At 34.4% G+C, this 26,248-nt stretch overlaps 2 protein-coding genes across 9 annotated transcripts; one reads left to right on the forward strand and one right to left on the reverse strand.

Annotated features, from left to right (window-relative positions):
- LOC114315526 (uncharacterized) lies at positions 1–26,075 on the reverse strand. Of its 8 annotated transcripts, none has more exons than XM_082924471.1 (9): positions 25,607–26,075; positions 25,356–25,480; positions 25,177–25,214; positions 23,235–23,345; positions 22,996–23,075; positions 22,878–22,914; positions 18,026–18,067; positions 15,265–15,367; positions 1–261 (listed from the first exon to the last, which is right to left on the reverse strand). In XM_082924471.1, the coding sequence occupies exons 1-8, from the start codon at positions 25,985–25,987 to the stop codon at positions 15,297–15,299; spliced, it is 885 nt and encodes a 294-aa protein (XP_082780597.1). In that variant the 5' UTR covers positions 25,988–26,075; the 3' UTR covers positions 1–261; positions 15,265–15,296. The 8 variants fall into 8 exon arrangements, with proteins under 8 accessions (XP_082780597.1, XP_082780602.1, XP_082780598.1 ...); XM_082924472.1 differs by lacking the exon at positions 1–261 and adding an exon at positions 13,099–13,945; XM_082924473.1 differs by lacking the exon at positions 1–261 and adding an exon at positions 14,953–15,007.
- Positions 13,276–13,894, forward strand: LOC145823650 (receptor-like protein 34). Its single transcript, XM_082923142.1, has 2 exons — positions 13,276–13,625; positions 13,717–13,894. Exons 1-2 carry the CDS (start codon positions 13,276–13,278, stop codon positions 13,892–13,894), a joined length of 528 nt encoding a protein of 175 aa, XP_082779268.1.
- Positions 26,076–26,248: the final 173 nt, after the last annotated feature.

The raw sequence follows: 26,248 nt of genomic DNA on the forward strand, positions 1-26,248 counted from the left end.
TTAAAACATAACAAGTACTTGTTATTATGTTTTAAATTTCTATCCATGCGTATCTATCAAAAAATGTAACTAGTAGTCTACCCAAATATTTTCCATACACATCCATCCAAAAATATAACTATTAGTCTATCCAAAAATATAAATACTCGTCTAGCCAAATATTTTCCATACACATCTATCCAAAAATATATACTCCTCCAAAAAATGTAACAAGTGTCGACTAGTCTTGTACAATTCAGCTTCGTACACAAGTTCATCCATCTGTACCAAAGAAAAAGATAAATAATGTCAAGTAATTTTTTTATGAAAATATTTGCACATCAAATGATTGTAAAATTGGATAAAAAATGAAAAATGTCCATGGAAAGGAAAGGTAACATGAATAAATTAAATGACTGTCTATACCATTTTGTAAATAAAACAACAACATTCATATGTATATATCTAATCAATATTACAATTCTATCAATATCATCATTTCCAATGTTGTTTGTCGTCTAGTTTTAATACCAACCACATTGGCCTTATCCCAGGACTTTTTCATCTGTGGTCTTTACTCAAATATGGCTTCTTTTTATTATTCTTTAAAGAAATGTCTGTTTTTGTTACTATTTCATGAACTATGTGGAAAAGGTGGTGTTTTGTTGCTGGCTCGAGCTATTTTAAACTTAGAAGTCACACCATTTTTTAAAGAGCCATTCTGAGTTGTAGTGTCTTTTCTAGGCTGAAGTCTAAAATTCTATCAATTGTAAGTCCATATGATTGACAGGATTTTCTGAAAACATTTTTTCGGAGGCTTAAGCTAATTAAAAATATATGTAGCCTTTTGCTATATGGTAATTTTGTGAATGCACTTTATTCACTACCAGCCATAACTCTTATTTCTACAGTTGGTACATCTCTATGAAGCCGAAAGCATATATTTCCTAGATGAGGTTGCCACAAAAAGTCTGTTGCATTAGAGGTTTACTGATGATATGTCCTTTCTGCCTCCAAATGGCCTTTTTTTACCTTTTCATGGACAATTTCTTGCATAAATCTCTAATCGTATTAAAGACTAAACTTGACTAATAATATTTTTCTGATTTTAAACACTTTTAAATCATTAAACACACCATACACACTTATATATATTAAAATTAATACATAGATAGAAATACTTTCATAGCTTGATCTTGTTTTCAAAAGTTTTTCACCAAACTCTGATACAAATAACAAAATAAAAAAGGAAATGACCTTTCTACTATTTTGATTCCAACTAAATTAGGACATCTTCCAAAGCTAAAGATGATTTTCTTAAGCTCCAATCATCTCACAGGTACCTCCTACGATTTTTAACTAGCATCTTTCACTAATTGAAATTTACTTGAAATCTTATGCTTTTCATATGGAAATCTTCCAACGACCATTAGGCTTTGGCTTTCTCATCTTGCACAGCTCAAATTACCAGTCAATCACCTAACTAATCACAAATGAAATTTAAATGGCTGGAAACAAATTAAGGTCTTGATAGCTTACACATATTTCTTTTTTTGTAACAACCCACATTTATGTCTTAGTCATGTTCATGAACATTGGTATGATTATGACTCGTTAAGCTCGCATTTGCATGTTTATGACTTGTTTTGCCTAAGTAAGATCCATGCCTTGTTTTGATGTCTATGTGATTTGTCTAAGTGTTGTGTGCTTGCTTTGTTCCTTCCTTGGTACCCCAAGCCTAAATTATGTTTAGCCGAAGTCATGCGAAGCCTAGGTTATGTTACGCCTAGATCATTCCAAGCCAAGGTCATCTTCAGTCTGAAAGTATCTTAGAACCCCTTTGTTTGACCTCCACCTTCGCCCTGGCATATTGGCCGAGATGTCATTGTCTAGGCCGAGGTGTGAATCACCAAGGCCGAGATGTGTATCATCTAGGCCGAGATGTTACCTTTGCACCTGAATGATCTTGTCTTGGAGTGGTATGACCTAGACCGAGGTGTGGCACATCTAGGCCAAGGTGTGGCACAACTTAGTCAAGTGTTGTCCTTCCAGCCGAGGTCATTGTCACCTTAGTTGCCGAAGCTTTCTCCTTAGCCGATGTCACCACTTGCCGGAGTGCCATACCGAGTAGCTTGTTAGATACGCTTTGTCATAGTCTTGTCTTGTCAATCTATCACTTTTTTTAGGAGAACCAACCAGCCGTTGCCACGTGTCCGAGCTGAGAACTAAGTCAGCCGATAGAGAGAGAAAACCCATCATTTTGTTGTATACTTATTTTGAAGAAGAGAAAGAAGCTCTAGGAGAGGAAGAAGAGTTCTTAAGAGAGAGTGGACTTCTAAGCTTGATTCCTTGAGATTGAACCGTTAGATCCGTGTTCTAAGGTTAGATTCTTAATCTGCTCTTATCGTTCTTTATGTTTATGTTGTTGCATTGCATGATTGAATATGATTTGTAAGCTATGCATTGCTTTGAAGTTCGGTTTTAGAAAGAGAAAATAGCATTCATGTGTTCTTCAAGAAAAGTCATGTTTTGATTCGAAAGTTCTTGCCTAGATTCATGTTTTTGTGTTTGTTTTCATATGATTTTCAAGTATGGGTACTCAGGTCCATGTTTTCGAACTCATAGCATGAAATCCCAGATTTTGTAAATAAAGGAGTTATGATTTTAGCATTCATGTTCTTTATAATCTTCATGTTCATGTTCTTCATGTTCTTCACGGGTGGAAACCCAGATCTCCAGACCTCACTTCCCGAGGTGTAGTCGCCGAGATCACTCTTACCTAGACCTCACACTTAGGCCAAGCATCGTATCTTACCTTGGCCTACCTTGCATGATCACTTACATCTTTAGTATGTCTTGTGCGCACCTCGGCATGCAACCGCATGCCGAAGCCTAGGTAGCCACACCTCGGCCAGAAGATGTGGGACCTCGGCAAAGACCTGGTTGGTACCCAGCATGTCTTCCTGACATGTAAAACAGTGTTTTGACTTCCAGCATGTTTTCCCGAGATCATTTGCATGCATGTGAGACCTGTTTTGAGAAGTGCATTCAGTATGCTTTGTCATGTGTTTGTAGGACCTGGACCTTTGCCTTGACCCCGACGTCCCAAGAGCTATGTGAGTGATATTTCTAATAAAGTTATGTTATCACGTTATAATAAAGTTTTGCCTTGTTTTGATAAAAGTGTTTGTTAAGCATGAATGATATCCCTATTTTATGTATCAAGTATAAACTTTGTTTTGGATGACATTCTTGGAACCATCCTTTCATGTTAAGGGACGTTAAGCCTAAGTAACACCGTCCTTTCGTGTTAGGGGACGTTAAGCCTATGTAACATAGTCCTTCCGTGCTAGGGGACTTTAAGCCTATGTAGCATAGTCCTTCAGTGCTAAGGGACTTTAAGCCTATGTAGCATAGTCCTTCCGTGCTAGGGGACTTTAAGCCTATGTAGCATAGTCCTTTCGTGTTAGGGGACGTTAAGCCTAAGTAACAACGTCCTTTCGTGTTAGGGGATGTTAAGCCTATGTAACATAGTCCTTCCGTGCTAGGGGACTTTAAGCCTAGGTAGCACCGTCCTTTCGTGCTAGGGGACGTTAAGCCTAAGTAGCACCCTTGTTAAGATATCAGCCGCCGACGGACTATGAACGGGTGTGCTCGATGCCGAGGTTATGCTTTTGTTTTGCCCGGAATGTCATCACCCCATGTTTTAAGATTTGACGTATGTTAAGTAAGTAAGCAAGTTTTGAAAGACCAAGATTCGAATGATGTTTTATTTCAAGCCAGCTAAGTTATGTTATGTATGGTTTTGACAAGATATACTATGTATTGTTTTGAAAGGATCTCGGGTATCATTCATTTAACCCCTTTATTACTTGTACCATTCACTGAGTATCCAAGCTCACCCTCCCTATGTATGTATGTAGGTAACAACCAAGAAGTCGGCTACGCCGAGATGTGTGTTTTGTGTGCATGTTATGTCGGCTATAAGGATGTCGGCAATCTTGAAGTTTATGTATTTTGAACATGTCGGCTTGAGAAGCCTTCTTCCAAGATGTAATATGTATTTTTGTACTTCATTTCTATTTGTATTCAAGTTGTAAAGCCATGTAAAGATGTATGCCATTCCATTTGACTTAGGCACTGCTCTTATGGACCACTTGTATTTTAGATTATTGCTTCCGCACTTGTGAGCCCCATATATATATTTATACTCTGATTGTGTGTGAATTTTGGAGGTTGGCCTTCGGTAATCCCGGATTACTGGCCATCACGGCACCAAACTAGTAGGGGCGGTTTGGGGTCGTGACATTTTTATTTCCCTCATTCATCAAAATCTTGGGAGTCTGAAAGTTATTTACCTTGTTTAGTTGATTTTCATAATTTTTTCTTCTTCTTCTTTTTCCTTTTTTTTCTTTTTTTTTTTTTTTTTTGAAAAAAAATGAAAAATTACACTAACCTTCTTTGAGGTTTAAAGAAAATACATCGAGCTCCACAACTTTAACATAATTATATTGAACACTCATAAGATTTTAATTGACATCGCATATTGCCTCATTTTCATTAATAAATCATTAATCGTATGGATGAAAAAGTAAAATTGTCATTTATTTCACACTGAATTATATATTTCTCCTTATTTATTTCTGTGTCTACTCCTTATTTGTATTTGTTTTCATCACTGTGGGTTTGCACCGGTGTCTAACGCTTGATGTCATATCTTTTAAAGCTAATAATTTTAGTGGTGGCATACGAAAATGAATTTGTCCATGCATCTTTTGTGTGAACAATACACAATATGATTGGCTTAAATATGTAAACTTCACACCCAAAAAGTGTAATAACCCGACCCAAAATGGTAGGCTCTATCATTTTACACCAATTAAAATGTGTATTGTTCGCACACTCTTCCAAGGTGTAAATAAAATCAAAATTGGACACAGGTGGCATACCAAAAGAGTTGAGTACCTTACTCTTTTTGAGAACTCTTGTACCGGAACAAAATAACTTTATAGGTACCATTCCACATTCCTTTTTTTTTTTTTTTTTTTGATCGGCAAAGAAAATTTTATTGATGAAACACATACGAATTACATCAATAAAGAGAAGCTTGGAGCTAGAAGAAGCTCCAACCTCCTCGTTGGTGAGAAACCAATGAACAAAGCAAAACAAAGACAACTCTGCTAAAAGCAGACCAAACAGCAAAACAACAAAACAACTCTGTGTAAAGAAACAACAAAACAACTCTGATTGAAACAAACAGCACCAAAATCTGAGCAAGCTCCAACCACATAAGAGATAAGGAGGATGAGAGCAGTAGCAGTAGCAATCTGATCAAACAGCAAAACAACTCTATGTAAAGCAGACCAACAGATAGGACCAAGACTATGTGGCAACACCTCTGTTTGAAACACACACCTCTGCTTGAAACACCAGAATCTAACAACAACAGGTAGCAAAATAAACAGCACCAAAATCTGAGCAAGCTCCAACCATATAAGAGATAAGAAGGATGAGAGCAGTAACATTCAATATATTAATTGGAAATTCAAGCACTTCTCCTAATCTGACTCTATTTGAAAACTAGATCATCAACTGTGTAGGGGAAATTCTTAATAGAAGCTTTGAGCCAAATGGCAGTTTTGAATTTGATGAGTTGAAGTAAACCAGATGAGTTGGGTTGAGCATTAGAAAATTTACAATCATTTATGTGCTTCTAAAGTGACCAAAGAACAATTAATGGGATGGCTCTCCAAATTGACATTTCAAGCTTCTTAAATTTACCACCCATCCACCAAGTAAGTAGACTATCAACTGATTTAGGAATACACCAATGAAATCCCCAATCTTCAATCATTGCAGACCAAATTAACCAAGAGAAGGGACAATAAATCAGGACATGAGTGGCAGATTCTAATTCAGAACTGCAGAATGAACAGAGGGATGAGACATTGATGTCAAGAATACCAATCTTGAGCAAAAAGTTTGAACATTTAACCCTATTTTTCCAAGCCAACCAACAGAAGAATGAAACTCTAGAGGGCAATACAAAGTTCTAGATAAACTTATAGATTCTGATATGGGGACTAAAGAGAGAAGAGCTATGTGAGTAAAGAGCAGAGACAAAGAACTGGCCTGCAAAAGCATTAGACCAAACCAGGCAATCTACAAAATCCATACACAGAGAAGGAGCTGAGGATAATACAGCATTGAGTCTAGCTTCTTCAGCCAATTCCCAAGAATACAGCTCTCTTCTATGGGGGAAAATTCCAATCACTACGGCTTGATTTCCTAACAAAATATTGGTAGAGAGAGTCTTCTTGATCAGTTGAAAGATTAAAAAAGATAGGAAAAGCAGATTTCAGGCAGAGGGCTCCAACCTACCTATCAGACCAAAAACTAATTCTATGACCGTTCCCCACTTTGATGTTGCAATTGTCCAAAAAGAAATTGAAAATAGGCCTGTTAGTAGCTCCAATGGATAAGATGTCACCCCATATTCTAGAGTGCTAGTAAGAGGACTTCATTGGAGGATGCCAAGAATTTTCTTTAATCTTATATTTACTGCAAATAGCTCTCCTTCAAAGTGCATTGACTTGGATTCCAAATTTCCACCACCATTTGAGTAGTAAACAATCATTGACATCCCTGACCCTTCTGATGCCTAAACTCCCTTGATCAAAACTCTTTGTGACCTCCTCCCATTTCACTAAGTGAACTTTCCTTTTGAGATCACTACCACCCCATAAGAATGCAGCCTCAATCTTTTCTATTTCTCTAGCCACTCCTTCAGGCATTTTAAATAAAGAAAGAAAGTAAACAAGTAAGATGGACAGGGTAGATTTGATCAAAGTTAATCTACCTGGAAAGGATAGAAATTTTCTCTTCCACCCAGACAGCCTAGATTTGATTTTGTCAATAACAGGCTTCCAAGTAGATTTCTAGCCAAGATTAGCACCTAAAGGCAACCGCAGAAATTTTAAAGGAAGGCCCTGCACCTTGCAGTTGAGAAGATTGGCAAAGGAGATCATAATATCTTCAGCCACGCCAACGCCACACACAACACTTTTGTGGTAGTTAATTTTGAGACCCGATAGTACTTTAAAACATCTGAGAATTCTTTTGATAGATGCCAATTGATCCCAATTAGCTTCACAAAAGAGGATGGAATCATCGACAAATTGCAAATGAGATATAAGAACATTATTAGTCCCAACTTCCACACCATTAAGAATACCAAGATTACGTGCTTTGACTAGAAGAATGTTAAGCCCTTCAGACACTATGTTGAAAAGGAAAGGTGAGAGTGGATCACCCTGCCTAAGACCTCTTTGGGGAGAGAATTCCTCAGTAGGTGATCCATTCACTAGAATGGAGATTCTTGCTATAGAAACACAAGCTTTCATCAAAGAGATCCATTTATCCCTAAAGCCAAAACCGGTCATCAAGGAGAAAAGGAATTCCCAATTGATAGAATCAAATGCTTTCTCAAAGTCCAATTTAAGAATCAATCCTTGTTTTTTGGCCTTCTTCCAACCATCCACCACTTCATTAGCAATGAACACCCCATCAAGAATATTTCTCCCTCCTATAAATGCAGTTTAAGTTTCACCAATGATTAAGGGAAACACTAATTTCAAGCTGTGTGAGAGAACTTTAGCCAAGATTTTGTAGATGGATCCCACTAGACTTATAGGTCTATAGTCAGATAAACCAACTGGATTTTCTAGCTTGGGAATGAGAGTTATAAATGTGCTATTAATGCCATAAGTAAGCCTACTGTTGGAGTGAAATTCCTTGAAAAATTGCATTATGTCTGGCTTCATAACTTTCCAAAATTTCTGGTAGCACAATAGATTGAAACCATCAGGACCTAGAGCTTTGTTGTTGTTACAATCTTTAACTGCTGCTAGGACTTCAGCTGCACTGAACTCAGCTATCAAATGTTGAGAAATATAATCTGTTTCAATAGTACTAAACAACCCTCCCAAAGTAGGTCTCTTAACCCATGATTCGGTGAATTGAGTCTTGAAATGGTGTAAAACTTGCTGCCTGACCCTAATAGGTTCCTCAAAAGACACACCATTAACTGAAATAAATGTAATCAGATTTCTACTCTGCCTGGTACTAGCAACAACGTGGAAGAACTTAGTGTTTTATTCCCATTGACAGTTCAGTTCAGTCTAGATTTTTGATGGCATATCCACTCTATCATTCTGTAGAGTTTCCACATCTCACCTCTAACCATTCTTCTTCTTGCCTTTTCTGAATCAACCAGTGACCTTTCCTTTGCAATGATGTACAATGCATGTAACTCTTACTCCAATGACTCGATTTTGGAATGAGTATTACCAAACACCTCAATATTCCAAGATTTTAGATTCAACTTAAGATGCTTGAGCTTTTGTAGAAGTATGAATCCAGACTAGCCCGCAAAGGTAGTATTTGTCCAAAAGGTAACAAAAAGCTGAGAAAAATTGGGATGGAGAGTCCAAGCATTGAGGAACCTGAAAGGATTGGGCCCCTAATCTCTATCATCCTCCATCATCAGCAAAGGACAGTGGTCTGAAACTAACTTGGGCAATCCCCAAAGTTTCATAGTGAAATTACTTATCCACTCAGGACTAAGCAAGATTCTATCAATTCTGCTCCATTTCTCTAATTCTTGTGCATTACACCAGGTGGATTTCCTTCCATGGAGAGGTAAATCATGAAGCTCAGTTTTGCCAATGAACTCATTTAAATATTTCATTCCCCTATCCCTCCTGGAGCATCCTATCATTTCACTCATATGCCTAATTTCATTGAAATCTCCACCCATGCACCAAGGATTAGGGAAATAAGCTTTCAGCTTTAAGAGATTATCCCAAAAGGTGGATCTGGTGCTAACATCATTAGGTGCATAAATGTTGAGCAAAACACATTCAAAGGAATTGTATAAAGAACCAAAAAGTAAAATATACCTCCTATTGCAGCAGCAGCCAGAGAGAGTGAAGACAGCAGGGTCCCAGATACATAATAGCCCTCCAGCTGTTCCTTCAGGATCAACAGACATAAACTCCATGTTTTTATTCCCCCATAGCCTGCGAACATCAATATTTGATAGTACTGCCTTTTTGGTCTCTTGAAAAAAAACATCTATGTGTCTATCGTTTATGAGTTTTTTTATTCTTCCTTGCTTTTCTGCCGTTCCCATACCCCTGATATTCCAAGATAATAACTTCATAGAAAACCAATTGATACACTCAAACCGCCCATCTACAGCCATTTACTGCTGTGCATTTCCCTCTTTGTCAATTCTCTCCTTGCCCTTGAGCTCCAAACCAATAATTTTGCTAAGGACATCAGCCCTGTTTGGTAGGGCTTATTTCCAGCTTATTTCAGCTTTTAGCTTAATTTAAGGTATTTTGATGTGTTTGGTTCAGCTTAACAATACAGTTTATAGCTTTTTGTAAGTCAAAAATTAACTTATTCTTTGAGTGGGGGAGGAGAAGCTTAATTTATAAGTCAAAAATCAGCTTATGTTCACATCTATAAGCTATAAGCTGTTAGGCTATAAGCTATAGGCCCTGTTTGGTAAGGCTTATTTCCAGCTTATTTCAGCTTTTAGCTTAATTTAAGCTATTTTGATGTGTTTGGTTCAGCTTAACAATACAGCTTATAGCTTTTTGTAAGTCAAAAATCAACTTATTCTTTGAGTGGGGGAGGAGAAGCTTAATTTATAAGTCAAAAATCAGCTTATGTTCACAGCTATAAGCTATAAGCTGTTAGGCTATAAGTTATAATCACTTTCTCACAGCTCTACCAAACAAGGTCATAATCACTTTCCCACAGCTCTACCAAACAAGGCCATCATCTTCTTTCCCATTATAATTGATACCAAGAGTTTTCCCCAATTGTATAGTGGTTGTAGCTTCTGTGATTAAATGATTCCTCAAAGAAGAGTCTTCCTCTAATAAATCAAAGTGTGCTATAGCAGTAGCTGCAGGTCTAAAAACAACAGGCTTAGTGGAGTGCTTCTTGGTTGCATTGGTAGTGTATGCATGAATTCTAGCAAAGCTAGTGAACCCCTCAATCTGTGCCTTCATTTTTCCTTTTTTCCTTTCAATTCGGAGATGTTCTGGGGTGGAGGTAGATGTTACATCTTGGCTTGATTGAAGGTGGGACAAGAGATTCCTTCTAATAGGACCATTACTGAGTGGAGGCCCACAATAATGCTTCTTTGTATGAGAAGGGGCTAGAACATTTGTATTACTTGGACTGATGCCATTAGACTCATTGGGCATGTTTGGCGGCCACTAAAGAAATTCTGACTTGGTAACTAGGCCAAGTCCACTTCCAAATTGATACCAGGTCCAACTCCTGCACTGGACTCATTGAGGCTTTGAATAAAACCAGGTGTATAAACTTGTTCAGCACGCCTTTGGCTATCATGATTACTTTTTGAGCTATGTGCAGTCTTATCCATCAAAGGCTCCTCTATACACGCTCCTCCTTTGCTAGAGCCTCCAATGCAAGTTGTCTCCTCAACCACTGTGTCCACCTCCTCTCTTAAATGACAATCCGTAGGCTTCTTTCTCTGTACTACCTCTTTTGTGCAAGCAATCTTAGCACCAAACATGGCACCATTCCACATTCCTTTGGCAACACTTCAAGCATACAATGGTTTAAATTAGCACAAAACAACATTCATGGAAGAATTCCAACTGAATTAGACAACTTCCTAATCTAAAGATGTTTTCCTTGAACTCTAATCATCTCAGAGGTTCGATAACCTCCTACAATTTTTTATTAGTATTCTTCTACAATCATTAAAATTTACTTTAATTCTAAAATGTCTTTCTTTGGGAAGTCTTCGAACTACTATTGGGCTTTTGGCTTTCCCATCTTGAAGAGCTTGAATTGCAAGTCAATCAACTAACTAACTGGGCATACATGAAAATATAGGGTACGATTTCTCTCAATTTTATAAAGGCTTGTGAGGCCCATCATAAATTTTGCTTTGATGATCCAAACAGTTCATTTCGTAAAAAATTTTATATATATTATTCATAAAAAAAAAATTTAAGTCAATCAAATCGTAACTTTTTTATTCTATTGTATTTGTCTCAAAAAAAAAAAATGGTGTATTTTATAAAGCATATTTATCGTCTATTTTTTAAAAAACAAATTTACGATTATCACATCAACTTAATTTTTTCCATTGATGGCATAGACTAAGAGCCTTACAAAATTAATAATTTAAAATATCGAAACGAGACACTTAGTCTACGAAACAGTTTAAATCATCCAAAATGTAAATGGCTGGAAACATGTTAAGATTATCACAACCCACACACATTTCTTTTTACTTCCCTCAAATTGTTGAACATTTTGAGTCAAAACGTTGGGAGTTTGAATGTTATCATGTTTGGTTGATTCTCCAAGTCATTATAAAGTGAATGGTTCGGATAATCAAGTTCCACCTAAAAATCAAGTTCCACCCAAAAACAGGATCAATAAGCCCAATTGCTTTGTCAAGTTGCATGGCCAACCTAAGAGAATAGTTTGTGGTTTGGTGGATTTATTTTGAGGCCAAAATCTCTCAATGAGCCTTAAAAAGTGAACAGTTCTGATCATCAAGGCCGACCCCAAAATGGGCTCACTAAGCGCAACTACTCTCTCAAGTTAGATGGCCAACTAAAGAAAATCCAATTTTTTTTTTTTTTCTTTTTTAAGTAGAAGCTAGCTAGAAAAAAAATCCAAAAAAATATTTTTGAGGTTATTAAAATTTATTTTTACCCCCTAAAAAGCAAATGATGAGTGTTTTTTTTTTTTAACTTAGTTTTTTAACAAAAGTAGATTTTAGGATTTTTTTTTTTTTTTTTTTTATTTAAGGATAAACAAATTTTGAAAACTCAACCAAGCATGTCAATACTACCATAGTTTATTATAACAATGCTACATTTATCATTTTTTTAAACATATTTTGCTTATCACATAACTGTTGATGTAATGGATCTCACATGTGTCATCTAATATCTAGTCAATGTAAATGTACCTAATATCTAATCAATGTAAATGTACCGAGAATTCTATGATGTATACCCTTAAATGGGAACAATAATTATTACGCTACTTTGTAGCGTTAATTATGTTCATAAAAGTCACTACTGAGAGAAATTATGTAAAGTGAAAATTGCAAACCATTGTGATTATGTTATGAACAATGTGATAGTTACAAACTATTATGATGAGAAAAGTTACGACATATTTTGGTATTAGTTATGAAATATTGTGACTATGTTGCATATATTATGATAGGTGCATACAGGATGCCCCTTAGTAAGAGTGCACATCATAACAACACCCAAATAAAAAATAAAACAAATGTTGTACGAAAAATGGTAAAATCAAAAAGCATTTATAGATCATGTGCCCTCAAAATCTTACAACGATTATGAGAACTGTATTTTCAACATCAACATATTTTCAAATTGCGCACAATTCTTTCTTATACCTATCTTCTTGACAAGACATGCGAAAATCATGACATTGCACATTTTCTAGGTACATACATGAGTCTCTTGAGAACCTTATGCAGATGCTTATAAGGACTTATCCTAGAACAATTTTGAACGATGATTCTTCTAAATGTTTCAAAGGAAGGCCACATTCCCAAAATATATATATATATATATATATATTCCAACAGAATGTTTATTTGGATTTATCATGAAACAAATTCAATCATCACTTGTTTATTTAAACTTTTCAAATGTTACAGGTCCAATTCCACCTGGGTTGTTTACTATTTCGTTATTGTCGTAGTCAACTCTTGATGTTAATCAACTCACTGGTCAACTCCAAGAATTAAAAAATAATTCATTGGAATTGTTAGATTTGTGCAACAATGAACTACGTGGCCCCATCCCACGACTAGTAGCGATTTATTTTTTAATCTTGAACAATAAATTCATTGGAGCGATCCCTTCAGCGATTTGCAATGTTAGTTCCCTTGAGATCTTTGATTTGTCTCACAATAGTATAGTGTAATTCCACAATGTCTAGGAAATTTCAGCAATGTACTCAGTGTTAGATCTTAGAATGAGTAACTTTCACGGCAACATTCTGGCATCATTTGCAAAGGGAAACAAGTAGACGAATATTGATTTAAATGGAAATCATTTGGAAACATGTAGACACTCTCAGGTTCTAGACTTTGGAAACAAGAAGATAAATTACACATTTCCCTACTGGTTGAAAACTCTTCCAAAGTTGCAAGTCCTTGTCTTTCAATCCAATAAATTTCATGGTCCCATGAGCTCTTCCGAAACGAAACTTCTCTTTCCTAAGCTTCAAATATTGGACCTCTCTCACGAGTTCAGTGGCTTTTTGCCAACATATTTCCAGCATTTCAAAGCTACGAGGGGCATCAATGAAAATGTGGGGCAATACATGGACGATTACTATTATCAAGATTCAGTGACAATCGTGATAAAGGGTCTTGAGATTGAATTACCAAGAATTCTAACAATTTTCACGACAATTGACTTATCACACAACAAATTTGGAGGAGAGATTCCAAACGTCACTGGAAAGATTCATCCACATCGATTGCTTATCTCACAACCTTGTTGGCAATATCCCTTCATCATTGGGAAATCTATGTTTGCTTGAATCGTTGGACCTCTTCAAACCAACTTTCTGGTAACATTCATAACCAATTGACAAGATTGACATTTCTTGGAATTATAATAGCTCGTATGATAGCAACTTGGCATTATGTGGATTTCCACTAACAAAGGAATGTGAAGATAATCAGATACAACAACATCCAACGCCTATGTTGCACAAGGAGGATGATCCAACTTTTGCAAGTGCATTTAATTGGAAAGTGGTACGGCTGGGGTACAGATGTGGAATGGTATTGGGGTAAAGGGATATCTTGTGTTCTTAATTGGAAAACCAAAGTGGTTTGTAAGAATTGCTGAAGGAGAACATAAGAAAAGGAAAAGGTTACACAAATGTGGTAACAAACACAATGGAAGAAGAAAGTAGTAAACACAAATGTCATGTCAGGTATGTAATGCTTTGCCTCTTGTTTTTCATTGTGAGATGAATATAGAATTTCTATTTTATAATGGTAAGAGAGGTTAAGTGATGTTTCTCACATTGTACCACGCTACAAAAAAGTAAGATTTGTGCAAAAAAAGTCGTCATTCACTTGAGTAACTTCAAATAAGCTTACTGATATAGCAGCAGGAAATGCAAGCTTTGCACAAGGTAATTAAAGTAACATCATGGTTACTATGAAAGGTAAATGCATAGAGTTACTAGATTGATTTGGAAACAAAGCCAAATAATAACTCTATTTTAATTAGTGAATGAACGTTGTGTACTATTAATGAAGTATAATGCTATAATGATAATACACAAACTGGTTTAACGAAACAACATTATACACAATACATTGATTGCCACTGAAAATACCATGTTCATGCATCATGAGACCAAACCCTAACCTTTCCAATGCACGTTATGTTCCTGTTTGGATCAACTTCGACTATTGATTTTATTTCTCTTTTTTCTCAAAAAACAGAAAAACTCACAAATGGATTACAATTCTTAAATGTTTATTCCCGGAAAAGTGGTGAACGAATATAACTGCATTCCAAGAATTAATAGCTTGAAAATATCAGACAATCCAATTATATATAGATCAAAACATTGTGGGAAATAAATGGCAATGCCCTACCAAGAATACATCAAATATCCAAAACATTTTATCATGAAATTGCTCCTAATATGGCCTAAAGTCACTTCAGTCCCTTGGTTTCTTTGTTTTCTAAATAAGAATATGAAGCAACACTTCAGTCATCACTGAAATGTTATTCTCTAAATAAATTACCAGGTCCTCAAATGGCGAAGAGAAAGAAAAAGTTTAATCGACTTCAATTATTGCCATTATTTTTTAGGACTGCAGAGCACAAAACATGGAGGGAAAACTTAGGAGAAAATTATTCATCATGTATCATAATTACACCAGATGCTGGAAAGCAAGAAGATCAAGTTTTAGAAATAATTCCATTTAGATGTCCTGCTTTATATACACTGTCAACAACATAAAGTTAGAGATGTAGGATCAGGAGAATTGACAACTCAACAGAATCATTATGCTCAGTGACTTGTTAAAATGAGTAACAAATCAAAGCATGTTCCAATTGCTAATTAAAACTATTCTGCATTGAATTGACTCTACAGGAAAAGAAGGAAAAAAATATAGAAGAGCAGGGAGCAAGAAGTCACCAAAAAGTGTAGCTTCAATTTTCAACAAGAAACTAACATTTTGTTTTTCTTCTTGATGCAATTTCAGAGGCCCAAGACTTGCCCAGTTCAGTCTGGAACTTCCCTATAGAAAGTATATCAAGCATTGGTAAGTAACAGATCAACATACAATGTTTTTGTTTAAAGTAGATATTTCATTTAACCTAAAAATAAATCTCATGTTAGTTGAGAAATGGGTAGCAAAAACAATATCAAATGAACATCCCTGTATAATTTTGCAACATGAAAAAGAGAACCCAATTGATGAGAACTTATGATAATACACCAAAACAAGCAAATTTTCACATTACTTGTTTTTTATTTATTAATTTTTTGTGGATATATTCCCAGGAATAGGTGGCTAAATATGCCTCACCAAAACAAGCAAAGTTCATTGTGATAAACATTGTGTGACCAACCAACCCAAATGATTTCTCGATGCCCGTAGCAATGAAACATTACTTGGTTTTGGTACTGAAATATATACATGCACTGCATCATGGAGATACACTCAAAATACATCAATTGTATAACATAAGACTCAGTATATCAATTTTATAACATTACAGGTTTGGCCAAGTAGCAATGCCCTGCATTTTTAAACCAACCATGGAGCACTCAATGATACAACAACAAAGCTCTATTTCAACCCAGAAAAGAAGAAACAGGGGTTGGAAGTCGAGCCATATTTTATCAAGAGTTTTATGTACCAAGTGGAAAACAGCAGTCGAATTGACATGCATAATCAGCTAAAATTTACCGTGGGAAAAGATTATGCAAAGGGAGATCAAAAGCTCTACCCTTATGACCAATGACCTGGTCATTACAATTAGATAAAACAGCTAATTAATTGATTGAAACCATTTCTGAAAATCTTGTTTAGAAAAATTAAGAGCATTAATAGGGCAATACTTAGTTGCATGAAAGCGGGGGCAGAAGTGGGGACACAAAAAATAGTCTAAGATTGAAGGCGCCTAGGGAAGCGTTGATGTATTTTATATATAAATATATATTGAAGAAATAATTTGTTGTTTGGTTGTAATATACATGGTAATGTTTACATTCCACTACCACGTAAACTGTTAAACAAAAGTATACTAAATTCTCATTACCAAAATAACAATTCTCATTACAAATTCTTTCTTTTTTTGGTAATGAAATTCTTCAATGATAAAAATGCAGTTACTCCCCTTCAGAAGTACATTTTAAAACCAATTTTAAAGAGCACAAAAAGTCATACAAGTTATTGAAAACCACATCCTCTACTAGCTGATAACATAGATACACAATCTAGGTCTCATTTCTCTGAACTTTCTTGAAGTCCACTTTAGTTATAAATATATGTCAAACTATCATATACGATAATGTATAGCATAACCAACTTATTCAATACTATTTATATATATAAATGTCAAATGTTTCCTGTAATAAATAGTTTAAACATTATTATTTATTACTAATTCATAACATGTCATAAAGGATCCGAGCCGCTTTTTTACGTGTTGGTTGTCGGCTACGTAACATGTGTTGCTGAGATGAGGATGCTAAGATGGATATGTGGCAAGACCAGAAAAAACAGAGTTAGGAATGAGTATATTCGAGAATGGATAGGAGTAGTACCGATAGAAGATAAATTGAGAGAGAATAGATTGAAATGGTTTGGTCATATACAACAAAGACCAACAGAGACAGTATTGAAGAGATGCAATACAGTGACGGTAGATGGTAGTTTTAGGGGAGGAGGTAGGCCTAGATTGACGTGTACTAGCGTAGTAAATAGAGATATAAATCTCTTTAATTTGACTAACAAAATGGCCTTGGATAGAGTCGAGTGGAAAAGAAGAATTCATGCAGCCGATCCCATTTGATGGGACTTAAGACTAGGTTTGGTTTGGTTTGATTACTAATTCATAACATATAATAAGGTTCTTTTAAGAAAATGGACAAGACATAAAACATAACAAATTCTTATTCAAGAACGGAAGAGTTGTATCTTGGATTAAATGTATCCTGATGGAGAAATGTTCACAGCTATTGGTGAATATGACAATATACGTCACATTATCATGTTCAGGCACTTTAGTATCACATGAACTTCATAATATCTTTAGCATTTGAACCAGTACACCATAACTATATGATATTTGACGCATGAAATGAAGTCTTATTAGAGAACCAAGCATATCCAAATGCATATTTGATTCATCCAGTCTTATATAGCTGGGCCTCAACAGGTATCACCTTTAGTCTACAGCAACAGAGACTAGGTGAGCGAATATTTATGAAAGTCCGGGACATCAAAATTTTCCATGTCATTCTTGTTCACTACGTAATGCAGAATATCATTTGGCCAGATGCAAAAATAGTGATCCACTCAAACCATAATCATCACCCCCGGAAGGAATAACCATTTCCAATTAACATCTTTTGTGTGAAATACTATGTGAAAAATATGGAAAAGAAATATAGATATATATATATATATAGAAAAGAAAAGAAAGTCAACAGCAACGAAGTCATTTGAAGGTTCAAGTTTTCATAAAGACAGACGGGTCACTAGCTCTCATGACTAGGTTAAAAAGTTACCCAGTCACCTTTTTTTTTTTTTTGCATAATTTACAGTAAGTTGAACTTTCCTTTAGTTCTATAACGCTTCCAAATATGTACAAGCAAATTAGTATTTTGAAGGTTCAGATTTTTGTATAGGCAGACAGAAATCAATTAGATGGGTCAAAAATCATACCAGCTGTTGACAGGAAAAACTCATCCAAATTTTTGCCTTGCTCTGCATATAGAAAAATACAATCTCAGTTTTCATAATAAGAATTTATAACTGAAAGAAAAATATAGCATGGTAAACTTGTGTACTAACTTCCAAATAAAACTATAATGTCATAAAATAAATGCTCCACAAGCTTCTGGCATTAATATTTCAATTGACTCCTTTTGATTCTTGAATTTACTTTCCCTTTAAAAAAACCAATGTGACATACAAATGAAGCAGGCCAGCTAAAACTATCAGTGACATCAAATCTCACAACTCACAAGAAGACCTCTATAGGAGAATTTTCAGTCTTCTAAAAAAAATTTTAGTATGTCTGTCGGATATCTTCCTTGAATATTTAACACTTGGTTAGTGCAGATCTCAAACTAGTTTGGACTCAAAAATGGGGACCATTTTTACTTATTCCAAAAAAGAGAGTATGCTTATGCACTTTTGATTGTTGGACCATTTCAGGTTATTGCTTCCTCATTAGTGCATATTAAGAAAAACAGATTCACGTTATATGTGAACATAACCTCTAAAATTTGAATTGATTATTAGAGACAGCCATCTATGATTAATTCACACTCATACAATGCCTATGCAAGGGTCAGAGAGGGACAACTACATTCTTAACCACACTTCACAGCTGAAATGAAGTCAACAAGAAGTTTCAAATTTAAGTACTCTTTGTCCCATCACCGATGCACCCATAAATTTTCTATTATGCTATAATTAGTTTTGTAAATGCAAGTGCATGACGTAGAAATCAACATTTAGACATTAACTTTATTTCTCTCCCGAAGGGTAGCCGTTCGTACTTTTTTACACAAGTTTAGGCCACTTGTTAACTTTGTTTCTTATGAAAATTCGGCCATATTAGTCTTTATGCCATTCTTAATCATTGATACCAAGACGTTTACTGATAATCATATAGGAATGTTCAAAATGTCAAATAACTTTTTGATCCCTCGGAAACCAATATATTTAATAGATCATAAATTTGGCCTAGTTAACTGTAAGCCCACAAGTTAACATAGAATTTTATTTAAAACAACAAAGCCATAAACAAACACGAGTTAAAATATCAAAAACATTTTAAATTGAAAAGCAAATTTATTGAACGAATGCCAAAGAGAGGGTGCAACCCAAGTATGAAGTATACATAGGTACAACATGTAGCCAAGACACTAAAACCCAAAATAACCATCAAGATAATTATGAAATCCTTAGAGGCTGCCTTTGTTTGCCAAGATAAGGGGGGATTAGGAGGTGGTTAAGTAAGTGACCCACATGTCCCTCATTTTCTCCCCCTTGTCCCCCTCACAGTCCCATGATAGGTTGGCCAAAGTAGGGGGTTTATCACCCCCTAGAATAAATAATATCAACCTCAAAATTATCTTCCTCCTGACATCCAAAGGATAGAAATAATCCTCCAAACCTTATTCCACACTTTATCCTTTATTCTACAGGTTGGATCCAAAAAAATCCAATCAATTAGTCATCTATCAGAATCCGAAATTAACAGATCCAATCATAGCAACCCAAATCCAAATGTTTACTGAATGTAAACTCGTGCAAGGACTTTGTGTTTGACTTCTTGGGCATTGCATATTTGATTTCATGAGCTGAAAAACGTTTTTAAGGATTGTAGTGAACTTAATTGTGGCAAGGATGATGTGGCCCAGTTGGGTGAGGATGCATCTCAAGAAGCTACAAAGAGGAGCCGAAAATTAACATCAAAGTATGTAATGACTTTGAAAATTTTAAATGATTGAATGGACACAGCTAGATGTAAGCATTGCAAGAAAGATTTTGTTAGGTGATAGTTTTTTTTTTTTTTTTTTGATTGGCAATGGGGTGTCCTGATCAAAACCTAACTAATTCCCAGGAGTGCACAAGTCCTTGGCAAAGTGTTTCCCCCAAATGCACGACAGTTAATTCAAAAGTTTTCCTCCAATAAGATGGCCGCAGGAAATTGTTAGCACCTAAGAGCTTTCGATCCTCGATCCTTGGAGGAGTACACCCCCAAGACCCAAGGAATTGCCACCAGGCCAACCCCATGGGGTTGATTTTGTTAGGGATAGTAGAAAAGGAATGAGCCGTTTAAGAAACCATTTGTTACATTCATGTCCAAGATTAAAACAACTTAACACAAATGCCACTTAAAGGCTTCCAATTCAACTACTAAGGTTACAACTGACAAAAAGGAAACAACTATTGCAAGCATTCAAACCATAACTAAAATATTTTTAAAATAATAATAATAAAATAATAATTCGAATTTTATGGTTATGGATAATACAACTACGGAATGTTGCATAAATTTTTGGCATCTTTACTATGCAAGGGCCAATTTATCTCAAAAAATGATTGCCAACAAAAACGTGGACCCTACATCCCAAAAACACACTATTTTTAGGGACCTTGTGCGTCAAAAAACTAAGGCTCCGTTTGGCAAGCATCTCAAATTATAGTTCCACCCATTGATTTGAGTGTAGTGTTTGTTTTGACTTTTCAAATCATAATTATACACCCATTTCTCAAAACTCAATTCAAAGCATAATCATTACTTTTCAAAACTCATAACCAAACACATAATTCACAACTCTTTTCAAAACTCAATTCAAATCAATATTTTAATTTTTTAAATATTTTAAATATTTAAACATTTTAAATATTTAAATATTTTAAAATTATTTTAATTTTGTTAAGATTTTAAATATTTTAAAATTTAAATATGCTACGATTTTTTTAATTTTTTAATTTTTTGAATATTTTTAAATATTACGATTTTAAATTTTTAAATTTTTAAATATTTTATAAAAATAAATTCAAACTCTATTTTATAAAAATATTTTTAAATATTTTAATTTTTGTTGTTATGTATTTGGTTACGATTTGAGTGTAGAGTTGTGAAAGTAGTATGAAATTTCGAGTTATATGTTTGGTTATGAGTTTTAAAAATAATTTCTTAATTGAGGTTTGTTTTATGTGTTTGGTTACGATTTGAGTGTAGAGTTGTTTTTAAATTTAAAATATTAGAATTTTAAATTATTTAAATTTTTTGAATATTTAAATTTTTACGATTTAAATTTTTTGAATATTTATTTTAATTTTTTACTTATTAAATTTTTTACATTATTTAAATTACTTAAATATTTATGATTTAAATTTTTTGAATATTTATTTTGGAAAAAAATTATTTCCTTTGTAGTATTTTCAATTAAAAAATTGATTAATGTTATTTTCTGTTCATAATAAAAAAAATTAATTGAATTTTAAAAAGAGTTTGATTACGAGTGTTGATCAGAATTTTCAATAATGTGAAAGTAGTATGTTTTGTTGTGAGTCATAACAATTTGAATTAAGTTTTGAAAACTCTTTCCAAAACTCATAACCAAACAAATTTTTTTACTTCACATGTCAAATCAAACTTTCAAAACTCAATTTCACACTCAATTCAACACTCTATTCAAAAATCATAACCAAACAAATTTTTTTACTTCACATGTCAAATCAAACTTTCAAAACTCAATTTCACACTCAATTCAACACTCTATTCAAAAATCATAACCAAACAAATTTTCTACACTCAAATCATAATTTCAAAATACACAAACTCAAAATACAACTCATTTTCTCAAATCATAGTTCGAAAGTCTGACCAAACGAAGCCTAATAGGACTGCATGTCGCATGGAACTATTATAAGGAGCCTTAGTCTAATTTCCTAAAAAGCAATAGCCTATTTGTTCTTCTTGAAGGATCTCTTTGATGGGGGAAAATACATTTTTCCATCATCTATTTTTATTTTTCAATAAATTTTATAATAACTAACAATTAATTTTTTGAAGTGATATTGGTCATAGTTTAAGCAGTCTAAAGTGTACAGATACAAACAAGCATACATATAAACATGTATGTTTGTACATTATGCATAGGTATGGATGAATGTATACAACTATATCTCCTATATAAGCTTATACAAGCACATATATCACATTTATAACTGCCTATATATGCTTATATGTGCCTACATGGCTATATGGCCACGTGAAACTATGTCCGCATGCATGTGTATATGGTCAAATGTGCACCTATGCAGGGGTCCACCAGGTTCAGTTATTAGGGGGACCAAAAGCAAGGTATTGGCAAGTCAAGCAGTCGGGTCGGGTCAGGTTTAAACAACTCAGAATTATTAAAGTAAATTATTATTAAAGATAAACTCTTCAATATTCACCACTACAAATACAAATCAAAAGTAATATCACATAATTCACCTAGTAATGAATGGTAATGGATTACAAATTGCACTAGGTACACAGATTTTTGAAGTTGTCTCATACATGATTGAAATAGGAAAATAGTTTTTAAGTGTAGGGAAAAAACTATGATACACACTCCAAAAAATGCATATTGTAAGGATTCGTAACTTCAACTTTTCTAATGATGTGCCCTTTCATAACATAAACACAACGGTTCATAAGTAACACCACAAAAGCTCATAACTTTTTCTAGTAGTAAGAGAGTGTGCCATTGCCCTCTTGTAAATAAAAGAGGGAAAGACTAAAGAGAAAAATGAAAAACAAATATTAAGAACAAATAGAGTTGTCAACCGAATGAGTGAGGGAAGGAAAGAGAAATAATTAAATATTTTTTAAAAAAAATCTTTTCAAGGGACTATGTGTATTTGATTGTTATTCTACATCTAGCATGGTAAAGCTCTCAAATTCAATGTGGAGATAATTTTGGGAAGCAAATCTTAGAAACACGTTCTAGGCTTCACACATATGATATGAGACAGAACTATCCAAACATTGAAGCCCTACCAGTTTCATATTCCAAGGCTTGAAGTATCATTTCCACCTGAAAAGGACAAAGCATTACCAGCATTAGCATGGCCAGGATAAAATGTACTGCTTAGATATGTCTAGACATAATACATACCTTGTCGAAATCCTTCACAACCTTAGCTTCTAGGGACAAATTTTCTTCATACTCCATCCACAACTGACCAATTTCCTGGGCTGCAATAAGCAGCTCGGTTTTAGCAACCCAGAATTGGAGAATGATGAAACAATTTCAATTTGGAAAGTATACAAATTCAATGAGTGCATGTGTGCACACACAATGGCAACCTAGAAACTAAACAATAAACATGAAAATTTCCACACACAGAGAAGTACCTCTCTGCCCTCCACCAAGTAATTTGCACATGTGGTCTAGCGCCTCCTGCTCGCGCCGACTCTTTTCATGTTTTGGAACCCCATCAGAAGGAGTGATGTCCCCAACAATGGCTATTCAAACAATTAAGAAGGTACAAAAACCAATCAAACTTCTGAAGGAAGAAAAAAACTGCGCAAGTAAGTAGTAGAAATACAGAGAACAAGGAGTAAAAGGTATAAAGAGAGAAGGTACTAAGTATAGAAGCATATACAACCAGACTAGGAGGTAATGCAAATTAAGAAGTTACAAGTTCTAATAACAACATTATATATAGAGAACAACACTACAAGTAAGTACACTGTAAAGAGAATGAGTCCTCTCCTATTAATGAACAAGAATGATAGAGATCAAATACTAAAAACTATTATAGATAACGCATAATAAAAATTACAATACTCACTTTTTATACTGCTTACTAGTATTACGAGTTCTATTTATTACTTACATATACTCGAGTTCTATTTATTACTTACATATACTCTACGCACTCAAAATCTAAATTGTAGAGCTAATACCAAATATGATTTATTAGTAACTGAATAAAATGCGTTCAGCTTGTTAACAAATTATCTGTTTGAAATCCCTTATAAATCTGCTCAATGAATTGGATTGAAATGACAATCTCCACTATTGAAAGGATAATTTATACAGGAGACATGGCCACCCGAAAAGCTCAACATCAGAAATGTTAGCAACCTAAGATGCATGGGGCAGGTACGGATGTGGGTACGGCACTAATATGGCATAACTTTAAAAAGTAGGATACGGGTACATCCGTAAAAAATATTTATTTATAGTTTGTAATAGTACATGATATATAACAATTAAAAAAGAAAATTCAAAAAGTAATTAAAAATATTTTTGTAAAGGTAAAAAAAAAAAAACAGAAACACACCAAGTACTTTTATATTCGTTATCGTTGCAAAAATACCCTATATTTTTTAAGTTTATAAAAATAGATTCAATATAATTGTTCCAATGCTTCTATATTTTTAAAATTTGACATTTATGCCCTAACATGCACACAATAGTACCCAAAACGTAGCCATCTCATACCCAACCCATAAACATGTCATACCCGACAAGTACCCATGTCGTATCAAAAGTGTTTCACGTACCGAATACATATTTCGTGTTCCCGATATGCATCGTATTCATACCGATACATGTACCCATAACAGGTAAGTACCATATATTTCATAATTGGCAACTGATCAGTAGCAAATTGAAAATTTTCCACTTCTAAGAAAGAAAATTCTAAGCATAAAAGAAGAATTCAACAAGTGAACTTCTCTGCACTTTCAACATTTTTTTACTTTGACAGCCGGTTAAATTACTAGGTGATAGAGACAGCGCAGGAGGTAGGATTGATACTGAAGTTAATTGTTCCTTGATTCTTCTTCTCATATTAGGGTTAAATGAGGGAAATTTTCCACTCATAAGCACAAGCCATACATATCTTCCTATTTGATGATGGATTACGGGCAGGGGTTCAATAGCGGTGGTAGGGGAGGTTATCAGGTGAGGGAGGAGCGCAGGAGAGAAAAACAGTGGGGGGAGGGGGTGGGGAAGAAGATGGTTGTTTGGTTGCAGGGAGTAGATTGTCCAATATAATGTAAGTAAGAAGATGGATGTTTGGTTTGGTTTAGATTTTTTAAAATGTAGAAATGACTTTTTTCTCATGAGGTTAGAATTTTACCATTACTAATTTTTACAATCATCTTCAATTGGACTACAAGAGCTCAAATCACCATAGTTTACTGACAAACTAAAAAAAATGGTGATAGTTAAGGAGATAAAAGTGTAATTAACCCTTTTTCTTTTATCAAGCATACTTTATCAGCCAAAGGATACATATAAGAAACCTTTTAAATAATAAAAATTTAAATGCAAAGCTATTACCTTCTGCAATATCATGGACAATTGCCATTTTTATACACCTGACATTTGGAAAAAACAAAAAAAATACAAAAAAACAAAAACAAAAACAAAAACAAAATATGTTAAATCTTTAGAAAATGCAACATAACAAATAACCCAGATGGAACACAAAAAAAACTAAAAGTAACAGAAACCCTAACTTGTCTCGATCGACTCCAGGAATGTCAGAAGCAATGAGAGCCATCAACCCCATTCGATACATATGATCGGCTATGGACTCTGGATTCTCAACATCCCTTTGCACCCATCCCGTTCTCTTCGTCGTCTGATCAAACCCCAAAAAACCCCCAAACCCAAAAAACAAAATCACAAATTTAGGAAATGATATTCGAGTCCAAAACAATCAACACTCAAATGAATCATACATATATACATATCTACGCAAAAATACCTTGAGACGGTGACAGAGAGAGAGAAAATCGATGGCAGAAGAAGCGGGGACTGAGGATGAATCGCCATTAGAGGAAGCTGAAGCGGAGTGTGGTGGTGATGATGAGGATGAAGAAGGAGGCTCGGTGGCCATTCGAAAAACCCTAGAAGGGTTGGATGAGGAAGTTCGAGCTCTGAAAAACTTGAATCGAATGAGTTCAGTCGAACCGAGTGAAGGTACCAAGAAAGATTTACAGAACAATGCTAGACGGTCACAATTTTTGTGGTCACAATGGCTCAAAATTGTCAAAATGATGTTATTTTGGGTGTAAAACATATCAAAACGATGTCGTTTTAACAATTTTGAGCCATTATGACCACAAAAATTGTGACTTTCAAACATTTTCCTTTACAGAACACTCGACTCCCACTGCTCATTTTTTCCTTTTCTTTTTTAGTATTTCTTTTTCTTGTCTTTTTCGATTTATCTCTTCAGAAAATAATGTTCACTTTGCTTCTTGTTTATTTATTTAGAGTTTGTTTGGAATCATTTAAATAAGTCTGGTTTGATTTTTTTATTGGGGTTAAAAAAGTATTAAAAAAAATAAAATAGATTATATAAATTAATAAGATAAAATATTATTTTTATTTATAATTATTACAC

This window comes from Camellia sinensis, chromosome 4, assembly GCF_055761805.1.
Source record: "Camellia sinensis isolate YWXY chromosome 4, ASM5576180v1, whole genome shotgun sequence".
NCBI classification, from domain to species: Eukaryota; Viridiplantae; Streptophyta; class Magnoliopsida; order Ericales; family Theaceae; genus Camellia; species Camellia sinensis.